A 12,232-nucleotide genomic window follows, 5' to 3' on the forward strand; every position below is an offset into this window, starting at 1 on the left:
CACTCAGAACCCTTGAAACAGCTTTTCCTCAGATCAGTTCAACACTTAATTTCTCAATGATTAAGAAAAGTTAAAATATGAATATGCATTTAAAAAAATAACAAACAAAAAAAAAACATGCTGCTGCTGAAAGCCTAAGTTAATTTTAAATAATAGGATATGTGCCCCCACTATTAGATAATTATGAAAACTTAAAAAGTTAGACTTCACCTGCTATCAGTTTAACTATTAATAATTTTATTATACATATATAAACAATGTGGAGTGAATGAGCTGTCAATATAAATATCTGACACATTGTTGTGGTGTTGACCGATAATGAGTGACAGTGAAAACAGACATTTTTGTGTGAAAATGGTAAAGACAGGAGATGCACTTAACCAAAGTGAAAATGCCTCTTAACCTCTTTAACTCAACCATCCACCCACCCAACACACACACACACACACACACACACAGCACAGTTTTTACTATATCCTTGTGGGAACATTTGGTTCCCACAATGGAGGATAAACCTGTACACACACACACACACGCGCACACACACGCACGCACACACACACACACACACATATATACATGCTAACATACAAAAATCAAGACAAAGGCCTTTTTGTCAGAGAGATTGCTGTATGTCATGTCAACCATCTGTGCCCCACCGCCCTTATATCTTTATGATAGATAAGACCAGAAGATCAGGATGACAACAGCTTGTTGTGTGTGTGCATGTTCAAACACTGGAGTATGTTCATTTTCCATCTTTCTGTTATCCCCCAAACATACCCCACAACATCACATTTAGATGAATTCTAGTCAGTATTCAGCCTGCTGTCACTTATCTAAAACAAACAAACAGTTCTGCCTTCTAGCAATTATATGTTTGTTTGACACAGCTCACTGATTTCTGAGTGCTGCTGGGACAGAACAGGCTGAAAGAACTGAATTTATTTTGGCAGAATCTATTCAACATGTTCAGAGGTTTTCTCTTGTCATGATTGAGTTATTGTGATTTTTCTCCTGAGATGAGTGCCATAGTTGAGATGTCGGAGATACAGTGCTTTCTTATTCAAAGTGACTTAAAGTTCACTTCAGAAACAGCAGCCAAGGTGTTAAAGTAGATAACTGTGAAAGATTGTATTGTTGTTTATGCTAGATAACGAAAACTGAAAGTTCACTGTAATTTCATTTAAGTTAAAGGATGTTTACTGAAACTATCTCACCACAAAACTGCCACACCTTTGCTCTTCCTGGGTGGTTTAAAAACCGCTCTTGCCTAAAAAACAAATCTATGGACATTTATTTGATTAAAAATTGTTATTCTGTTCTCATCAACACTCATCAAGGCCCCTGAGGAGTGTAGATCTTAAATAGAATTTGCAGACAGACCACTTTACGCACTAATAATATTTACTGTAAAATGTATTGATATTAGTACGTATTAATATTTTTAATTAGCTTTTATTTTTTAGATTTTTAGTTTTCACTTTAATTTTAGTTTACATTTTAGTAATTTTTTAAGTGCTTTTGTCGTTTTTATTAGCTTGTTTAAAATATTTCTATTTAGTTTTAATTTATTTCAGTTTTAGTTTCACTTTAGTTCAGTTTTTGTAACTTAAACGTATTTTATTTCTGTTAATTGCCAATGAAAAATGTAAAGTTTAAGTTTTTCATCTAACATTTAGGTTAGATTTGATTTAAGCTTTATTTCAATTAATGAAAATACTTCTTTTTTTTTTGTAAAGTTTTAGCTATGAACACTGAGGTTCAAGAGGAGCCTGTTCATTTAATCATGTCATTCTCACTGCAAGACTATGTAAACAGCTGTTCACTTAGTTCTGTTTTGTTTTTATGCATTACTATCAAATGTGAACTTGTTAAATATTATTATACAATAAACCATGTATTATACATACAATGAGCAACATACTATATTTTAATATTTTATTCTCTAGTAATAGTACCATTGTTCAATCCATGACTAATAACTCATTTAAATAGGATACATTATGTCCAGTACAACTGTTGAGAGCAGTTAAAGTTCAGCATCAAATAACAAGCATAATGAAATATTGATCAGCAGGTGGGATATGGATTATTAATGACTGGATAAAAGCTGCTGAGCTCAGTATAACACACAGAGGCATTTGCAGATCGGTGCATTAAACATTCCTGTGCAAACACAGAACTGTATTAACACTGCTGAAGGTCCAATTCACACACAATTACAGGCTGCTTTCGACTGGGCTGTGCCGAGCATTTGCAAACGTCCCATTTTACTGCACAACGGCTACCACTCAATGCATTTTAAATGAGGACAATCAGTGTTTATACACCATCAATATGCGTCACAGGACCCCCACAGAAGAGCTCTGTGTGTCTTTACAAAGTGGCTGAATGCAGCATCGCAGGCTGACTGGGGGTTTGATAAGGAAGTCTTTAAGTCTTCAATTAATAAAACTGCTTCCCATGATGTGGTTTACTGATTCAAAGAAAGCTGTTAATATTTGTGCTGTTTTTAATTGTTAAGGGGATAGTTCACCCAAAAATGAATATTCTGTCATCATTTACTCACCCTTATGTCATTCCAAACCTGTATGAGTTTCACTCTATATTTTGATAAGATATTTTTAAGAATGCTGTTGGTACCCATTGACTTCCACAGTATTTCTTTCCCCATGGAAGTCAATGGGGACAAACAACTGTTTGGTTCATCAAAATTCTTCAAAACATCTTTTGTGTTCTTAAGAAAAGAAAGAAACTTATACAGGTGTGGAACGGCATGAGGGTGAGTAAATGATGACAAAATGTTCATTGTTGGGTGAACTATTCCTTTAATTTTGATAATGAGGAATGATCAACTATTCTGCATTTTAAAATGACAAAATGTTCAAAATTGATTTTGAAAGCCTGAAAAGTCATGTGGACAATTTTGACAAGTTTGAATCTGACCATGTTTGCTTCCGTTGGAAACTGTGGAGATATATTATCATCAGATCAATAGATCCTTTTAATATTGTCATAAACATTTCATGTTTCACATTGATCAGCCGTGTCACCTTTGAACCCTCCTCCGTCCTGTGTGTTAATCTCCAGCTGTCACTGTCTTTGATCAGCTGTATAGGCCTGTCTATTTCACCTCTCTCTCTTCCTCTTTCTAGCCTTGTCGTCTCCTTTCCGTCTCAGGTCTGTTGGAACCCGTTGGCCTCTACGCCTCCCTCCCAACAAACCCCCTACTCTCCTTTTTTTCAACGCTCTCCTCCCCCTTCTCTCTTTTGTCATTAAACATTCCTGTGCAAACACAGAACTGTATTAACACTGCTGAAGGTCCAATTCACACACAATTACAGGCTGCTTTCGACTGGGCTGTGCCGAGCATTTGCAAACGTCCCATTTTACTGCACAACGGCTACCACTCAATGCATTTTAAATGAGGACAATCAGTGTTTATACACCATCAATATGCGTCACAGGACCCCCACAGAAGAGCTCTGTGTGTCTTTACAAAGTGGCTGAATGCAGCATCGCAGGCTGACTGGGGGTTTGATAAGGAAGTCTTTAAGTCTTCAATTAATAAAACTGCTTCCCATGATGTGGTTTACTGATTCAAAGAAAGCTGTTAATATTTGTGCTGTTTTTAATTGTTAAGGGGATAGTTCACCCAAAAATGAATATTCTGTCATCATTTACTCACCCTTATGTCATTCCGAACCTGTATGAGTTTCACTCTATATTTTGATAAGATATTTTTAAGAATGCTGTTGGTACCCATTGACTTCCACAGTATTTCTTTCCCTATGGAAGTCAATGGGGACAAACAACTGTTTGGTTCATCAAAATTCTTCAAAACATCTTCTTTTGTGTTCTTAAGAAAAGAAAGAAACTTATACAGGTGTGGAACGGCATGAGGGTGAGTAAATGATGACAAAATGTTCATTGTTGGGTGAACTATTCCTTTAATTTTGATAATGAGGAATGATCAACTATTCTGCATTTTAAAATGACAAAATGTTCAAAATTGATTTTGAAAGCCTGAAAAGTCATGTGGACAATTTTGACAAGTTTGAATCTGACCATGTTTGCTTCCGTTGGAAACTGTGGAGATATATTATCATCAGATCAATAGATCCTTTTAATATTGTCATAAACATTTCATGTTTCACATTGATCAGCCGTGTCACCTTTGAACCCTCCTCCGTCCTGTGTGTTAATCTCCAGCTGTCACTGTCTTTGATCAGCTGTATAGGCCTGTCTATTTCACCTCTCTCTCTTCCTCTTTCTAGCCTTGTCGTCTCCTTTCCGTCTCAGGTCTGTTGGAACCCGTTGGCCTCTACGCCTCCCTCCCAACAAACCCCCTACTCTCCTTTTTTTCAACGCTCTCCTCCCCCTTCTCTCTTTTGTCCCTGCTTTTTTCGTATTCCTTCCAGAACGCCAGCCTAAGGCTGAGTTATTTTCTCCCTGCAGGCCCATCTGTTCCCAGGAGACTCAGTGGGCAGATGTTCTTGCCCGTCTCATTCTCCCCCTCTCTCTGTCTCAGTGCCTCTCTTTCCCTCTCTTTCATGCTGACCTGAAAGCAGTGGTCAGCAGTGGTCTTCATTGTGTCATTATGTCCACACGGATGGACAAGACTGAGAAATGTATCTGTGTTTCAAATAATACCCCTGTGAAAAAGACGTGCACTTAATTGCATTGAATGTACATTTGTAATGTACTTCAACTCTTAAAAGTATATAAAAAAAACTACTTGCAGATCATATAATATTAATAAAGTAAAATGCCACTCATAGAGAGTACACTTTCATTATTATGTTTTAGGTAGACTTTTAAAATTTCACTTTATAAAAAGGTCAAATTAAAAGTTTTACTTTAAAGTAGATTTTAAATCGTTATGTTTTAATAATTGTTTGTCATGCTCTAAAGAAAAAACACTTGAGTAAAGCACATTTAAAGCAATTGATTATCATTTTAACTGAAGCGTTTTATTCAGTATTACATTCAGTTAATTTATCTTAAATGCACTAAATTGCAACTTCACAGTTAAAAACAAATATACTTAAATACATGACATTCAGATTTAAATGACATTAAATATTTTTGTTTGCCATTAATGCTTGTCAGTACATTAAGCAGTGCACTTTATTTCAGAGAAAATAGAAGTCAATATCAAATTATATATATGAAGATGTACTAAAGTCCTACCTAAGTCAGTCAAAAAAGCACTCTAAAGTTCAGCTATTGCATTTAATATAAATTCAAAGTAAAATACAGTTTCTTTTAATTGCAATGAAGTGTCTGAAAACATTACATTTAGATCAAATGGAAGTTTATCAGTATATCCTTACTGTAATAACTAGCATGCTTAAGTGTACTTATATGTACTGCATAAATGTAATGCATTTCACTTTTTATTTACTCTTTATTTTTATTCCAAAACACACACACACACACACATAATACAAAAAAACAACAACAAAAAAAAGTCACAAACTGCCTCTTTTCATTTTCATTCAAATGTATTCAACAGCTGTTTGACTTTGAGACCTTTACCAAAGATCACTTAAGTACCACAGTCACTTTTCTTACATCTTCAGTAAGTGAGGTGTGTGTGAGAGAGGCAGGTGAGGGGTTTAGTGCATTCAGTTCTTCTCCAATGCATGTGTTAATGCACGACCCTTTGCACCATTTGGGCTTTGGGGTTTTCCTGATGGCTCAGGGTGGTAATGAGGCAGGTTTAACTGAAGAGGACATTAATGACAGAGCAATACACTCTCCACATTAGAGCTATGCAAATGCTTATATTCACACTCAGTCATTCACTGAGGCAGAAGCCTCAAATGCGAAGCGTTTAGGCCAGACCACCTGTCACATGGATGTGAACATTCACTTACACACAGACAAAAGCTGACATTTTAGGGGTTTCAAAGGGATTGTGTACATCAATCTATATATACCATTTCTAGATGTGACTCTGATTTGAGGGCTGTGGATCAGGGTTAGAGCACTGTCTTCCTTTCTGAATGAGTCTCCACTTTACTCTTTATCCAGGAAGTTCATTAAAGCAACAGACATTTTTAATGGGTCAACGCACTTGCACAATGCATTCATAAGCTATTGTGTCGGGACCACCAGTTTAGCACTTCATTCAGAGATTAGTGTAGGTCCTTAGATATTATGAGAAATATATAATCAGGATTCCTTTATCTGCGTTTTCATGTAATTCAATTCCAAGTGATTACTTGGAACAAATTTAATTGAGCAGTGCACATTTGTTCTTTCTTGTACTAACATTATATCAAGTTGTGTGTTAGTTATTTCACAGACCCATAGACAGTTTGAAAAATCTAAATTTACAGATTATATCAGTGCTGGTACAATTGTGTCTTGAGTGAGGCTGATCTCTCCCGCCCTGAGAAAGCCCACATGTCCTTTTGTGAATCTGCACAGCAGGTGTTCACCTGTTAGCAAACGTCAGTTCGTAGTAGAACTGTCTGGGCAAGTTCTCTGAGATCCTTCAATACAAGCCTGTTCATCCAGTTTAACACGAGACTTTTCCTGCTGTTGTTTAGTATGAATTTATTGTGCATTTTGAGATTTTAATAATTGTTATAATTGTTACCCTGGCTGGCTCAGACCTGGGCCCTATAAATCGAATATGCTATTTTTTAGTAATATGCTACATGTGATCAGACTAGACATTTAGTCTTTGTTTAGTCATTAAACAAAAGATGATCTCATTGTAAGATTTCATGAAATGCTTTTTAAGTCTTGTTAAGTCTTCTTTGGGTTATTCATTTTATAGGGAGTTGCTAGTTCGTTTTAATTTAAAACTTACTTATCAACTCAATGTACACTACCATTCAAAGGTTGTGGGTCAGATTTTTTTTCATGTTGTGGAAGGAAGTCTCTTAAGCTCTTAGTTAAAATAATTTCTGTTGTTATATTTTAAATGTAATTTATTCCTGTAATGTAAAGCTGAATTTTCAGCAGTCATTACTCCAGTCTTAATCTTTCGGAAATCGTTCTAATATGCTGATTTGGTGCTTATTACAGTTTTTTTCAACTGCTTGCACACAAAATCTTTAGTTGTCACACAATTTCTGAAACCTGACACTCAAACAGCAGAACCACACACCAAATCTGCAAAACCATACACTAATTCTCGGCCTCTGACTCAGTTTTCAATTTCATAAAACACTTTTTGCAAAACACAACACACAATTCTCTATGTAACAAGAGAAATCTAACAAGAATTAATATAATGCAAAGGTGTTTGCAAATGTTTGCTTTTGAGATGTGTTTGTGATATTTTGAATGCAGTGCTTCATTTTGCAAGAGATGTGAGGCATTTTGCATTGTGTGCAATTCTTGGATTTGTGTGCAACGTTTTGAAAAAAAGAGGCAAAGTTTTGAAAATGTGTGTAAGCAGTTAAAAAAAAACTTTACAAGTGTTGAAAACAGTGTTTAATATTTTTGTGGAAACTGCGAAAAAAATGTGTTTTTTCAGGATTCTCATGATTAATAAAAAGTTCAAAAGAACAGCATTTATTTGAAATAGAAATCTTTTGTAGCATTATAAATGTCATTTTGATCAGTTAATGCATCCTTGCTGAATAAAAGCATCAATTTCATTAAAAACAAAAAAAGATACTGACCCCAAACTTTTTAACGGTATAGTTTATATTACAGATTTGTGAAACAAATGCACATTCAGAACAAACAAACACACAACGTAAATAATAGAATTAATCTGTGTATCTAAAATAAAAAAATACTTTAAAATTATATAATTATTTTGGTTAAAAACCTTTTTATAACATCCCTTTTTGTATGACAATGATTCTGGCTGTACCTGTCTCTACTCAGTATATATAACAGAAGAATGTAAAAAAAAAAAACTACAATAAAATGACATGCACGTAAATCAATCAGCTTTCCCATCCTATTCCCACAGTCCCATTGTGCTAGAATTGGAGGGATTCTGCAGAAACAGAGGAGGGTGACTGGGAGGTTATCAAGGCTAACAGAAACAGTCAGGTTGTTTTGTCTTTCTAAGGCTGTCACGGTTCATCCTTACCAAACGTTCAAAATAAAACTTCCGACAGTACCACAGTTTGCATTAAATTCATATTGGAATCTTGCCTATAGTGTGAACTTTATTGTAAAGAGCCCTAGTGTGAAGTGAAGGGCTTGTCTTGGATATGTGAAGTGTCTGTATATCCCATTAATCTCCTCAAGCAATCATATGCTATATCTACTGTCCGGAGGGCCATGGCGTAGTTTGTGATGCATGTGTGAAGTGAGATATTGGATAATTTTTGGGCGTGCACTGAATGGTATGTTTTATCTCTTACAGCCTAAGTGTTGGCCAACTTCATCATATATCCTCACCACAAAGATCTATAGGTCAGGGAAGGAATTTACGTAGGCTATATTTCTCACACAGCCTCATTTTAATTTATGTGAAACACTCTGACAAAGGCCACTTGTAGCATAAAGCTAAAGTGTCACCTTCCCCCAACATACACACAAACATATAGAATTGGCAACAAAAACAGTTTTGCTTTTAGTTAATGTAATTACCTTAACATTCAACATCCATAGCAACTTACTTGTTTTGAGAAACATATTCATATTTTGGTAAAGTAACGGGCCACAATATTCATATATTCAATAATAGATTTCTGTGTTCACAGTCAGCCATTTTGTTTTGCCAAATCGGTGTCACTGTCTAACAGTACTATTTGTCATGAAATGGAAACTAGGTTAATGTGGCTATGTAAATGTAGCCAGGTCAGCAAAAAGCTGAGAATTTTAGTCATTAACATTTGTATTATCTCTTATCTTTAGGCTAATTTAAACACTCACAGCCTCTATTTGGCATCTATGGCTAGTTTAATATGAAAGTAGTTGACATGATTGCAGGGGAACCTGGGAACCTTTTTATTTCTCAGCTTTTTTTCAGGTTAAAATGTACATTTATAAGGGAAACTGTATATCCGTTTTGTTTTTAATTTTCATATTTTTAAATCTTTTTGACGTCACTAGCTTTCTCTCTAAATTAATATGAGGTAATGGAAACGGCATGTATGATAAGCTTGAAGAATACTTAAAAAATTATTTTAAAATAGTTTAAAATTATTTATATGGATGATAACATCAAATAATTGCTGAAAATACAATTTCAACTACCTATAAGTTAAATAAATAAACTGCAGAGAACTACCAGTACAAACATATACCAAAAACAGACGTTTTACAAACGTTTGTTTTGTAGTAAACACATATATATTTACTTCTTTGTCCATGAGATTTGAGTGGTACGTTCCGCGCCAGGACGTTGGCATTTGATTGGTTTTCTTGCAACTGAAGGCGTTTCCAAGCTGCAGCTTGAACTGTTCCGCGGGAAAATCTTTCCTCGTTCCACATCTATATCCACATTTATATCCCGCCCAATTTATGTAAACATAAAAGCCATTGGGTGAGTTTATAGAAGCGCTGTTGTTATCTTAATGTTCATTGGACATTAGATTTGTCTGTCCTTCTTTGGACCGCCCACCTTCCCTCAGAGAACAATGCGGAAAAAAGAGGAAGCGCATGTGATTGGTTGAATCAGATATAACGGCGCTACTCATTGGCTACTCCGATTGCCGCTTGTGGACTGCATGTTTTGAACATAAATAAGAGCTACATTCAGCACTTTCTTCCTCAGCAGAGTTTGGAAAAGTCAGAGAGAGTGCTATCTAATCGGCAGCTCTCTGACAACAAGAAGATGGATTTTTAAAACCCCCTTTTTATAGTGTCTTGTGTAATCTGGCGAAGTTATTATGCAGAATTCTGCAAGTTGTTTTCTCAAACCTAAATAAGATCAATTGAAGCCCCTATCCTGGTTGCTGTGCGTTTGCTAACTTGGCTTAACCCTTCGTCGTCTTAATCACGCCTGACTGGATCTTATTTCAACAATCATCCGACGATCCGCGTCCCTTCAGAGATGGATTTTGATATTGCTTCAGGCGACATCAGCCCTGTAAATGATCCGTTCAGCGCCGGGCCCGATGCAGTCCTCAGACCTCCGCTGCTCTCCTTACCGGAGATCGGGGCGAGGGGCTCCCCCTGCGTAAACCTGGCCTCCCCCGGACCCATGGCAGTGCTGTCTCCTGTGACCAACCTAGCTCTAAACATGAATAATCTCGCTTTTCTTGGAGGGTGAGTGAAGCTGGGCTATTCTTTGATAGCACGAGTAAAAAGTAAACAACCACAGAGCTACTTCCTGGAATTGTTCTGAGGCTGATTACATTACGTTACTCTCGCTATCAAAGCCTGGTGTATTTGTGTAATAGTTAAACCGTTTATATAATGCAATACATTTCAGTTTTTAAATTCTTTGCTTTGACGTTTTGATGTAGTCAATGTGAGACACCAAAGCGGAAGAAAACCTTGCCCCTCCTGAAGATCCCTTCCTTCGCCTCTGATGCTTCTTCAGATGCAGGTTAGCTTGGAAAACATGCATTCGTTTTCCTGTAAATACTTGAACGCCAGTGAGTTTGTGTATGGCAAGCCTTTTAAGCTTTTATCTGTCTGTTATGCTACTACCACTTATTTTTGATAGTGAGCAGTTAAATAAAAAAAACGTCATGTTCAATTACTAAGGTCTTATTAGTTAATGCTACTTGTTCTTTAGTAAACCGTATCAATTCCAGTTTGTCAGTGTTAAATGAATAGACACTTGTTTAAAGCCAATGTCACCTCATTAGAAAATGTAACAGGGTGGTGATTTGTATGAATTAGTTCAATGTGATTGTGCAATGTTTTAATTTTTTAGAAAGCATCCACCCTATAAACTTAACCTTCAAGTGGGGTGTAAAAAAAGTGTAAGTTTACAAATTAGCCGCAATTTGCTAAAATGTAAAATAGTTTACCCAAGAGTGTTGGATTGGCAACTTTATAAATAAATAATTAACTTAATTATAATTTTTAGTTACTTTTATAACAAGTCATTAGATGTGTCATTTTAAAAAAGCAGTAACTAGTAAGATGAAAAGTGTTGCTTGTAATAGATTTTTGTGTCTCATAAATTGTTACAATTATCTAATAAATATGAGCAATAATTGTAAAGCATACTAGCTGGATGTAATTGCTCACTAGTAATGAAATTAAGTGCTACTAACAATGCATTTTTTTGAGTTGGTTGAGAGGAATGTTAAAGCTTGCCATACAGTGTGTGACCGGTCATACCATTTGGAATGTGAGCAGTGATCTTTAGGCTATAGTTAAGTTCTGCTGTATTATTAACAGCTTGTGGCGGTTTTCTCACCCGTGTCTCTTCCCCACAGGTCTTGGACTAGAGTCTCCCAACCCTTTGGATGCTCTGGATGCTGAGCAGAAGTGAGTATGATTCTTCTGCCTGTTGGTCATAATATCTGACATGTGAGATGGAGCTTGGCTTGAGGATTATACGTCTAATCTAGTCCCTGCCGTTAGATGGAGCGTACATATGCTCAGCTTGTCTGTTTTTCATGGCTTCGCTGAGCATATGCTGGCATCCATCACAGATCACACACACAGAGTCACTGGATATCTGAACCACACTGCACATCCTTTTAGTAAAGCAATGATTCAGCTTAGAATGAAATGTCATGTACTCGCACAATTTATTCACAAGGATGATTTACTTTTGAGGCACAAAGTAAGATTTTAGGCAGAATGACATCAGTTTAATTGAATAAACCAGAAATAATTATTTGGGTAAACTATCATTTTAAATTCGCAAAGGCTCAGATATAGTATTATTCACCCAGCATGCATTAAATCTGTGTACACCCTGGCTCTCTGGTAATCTACAGTCTGTGAGACGGTTCTCCTTTCCAAGCCATTTGGTGTCGGTGGGAATCCATTTATCTGCAGCCAGGCCTACAGCTGTTTGGGTTCCTCACACATCAGTGTGTGTGTGTGTTGTGTGGCTCGTTTTTGAAGGGGGCTGGGTGAATGGTGGCACGCTTTTCATGCCCTGTGAGAGCAGGCGTCCAAATAGAGCGGTAATATGTGTGTGTGAGGTAGCCAGGGTTACTACAGAACCCCCTTCTTAACTCTAATTCCTCCTTTTTCCTATGCTATGAAAGAGCCACACTCCTTACCTCCTCCCCCTCCAAACCACCATTCACTCTCTCCCCCTGCTCCCCTCTTCCAACAAAAGAGGCTTGCAGAGGGGCTTAGAGTTGTGTGGGCATATGGTAAATTA

The 12,232-nt window shown here is 36.5% G+C and overlaps 1 protein-coding gene across 1 annotated transcript in view; it reads left to right on the forward strand.

Moving 5' to 3' along the window:
• The first annotated feature begins 9,635 nt into the window (after window positions 1-9,635).
• Window positions 9,636-12,232, forward strand: part of LOC107733779 (M-phase inducer phosphatase 1-like) — a 6,612-nt gene continuing 4,015 nt past the window's right edge. Inside the window, exons 1-3 of the mRNA XM_016545572.1 lie at window positions 9,636-10,200; window positions 10,401-10,483; window positions 11,328-11,379. Coding sequence (XP_016401058.1) covers window positions 9,986-10,200; window positions 10,401-10,483; window positions 11,328-11,379 — 350 coding nt within the window. The 5' untranslated portion in view covers window positions 9,636-9,985. The remainder of the gene's footprint in view (window positions 10,201-10,400; window positions 10,484-11,327; window positions 11,380-12,232) is intronic.

Source organism: Sinocyclocheilus rhinocerous, unplaced genomic scaffold (assembly GCF_001515625.1).
Source record: "Sinocyclocheilus rhinocerous isolate Xijiao unplaced genomic scaffold, SAMN03320098_v1.1 scaffold789, whole genome shotgun sequence".
In the NCBI taxonomy this organism is placed as follows: domain Eukaryota; kingdom Metazoa; phylum Chordata; class Actinopteri; order Cypriniformes; family Cyprinidae; genus Sinocyclocheilus; species Sinocyclocheilus rhinocerous.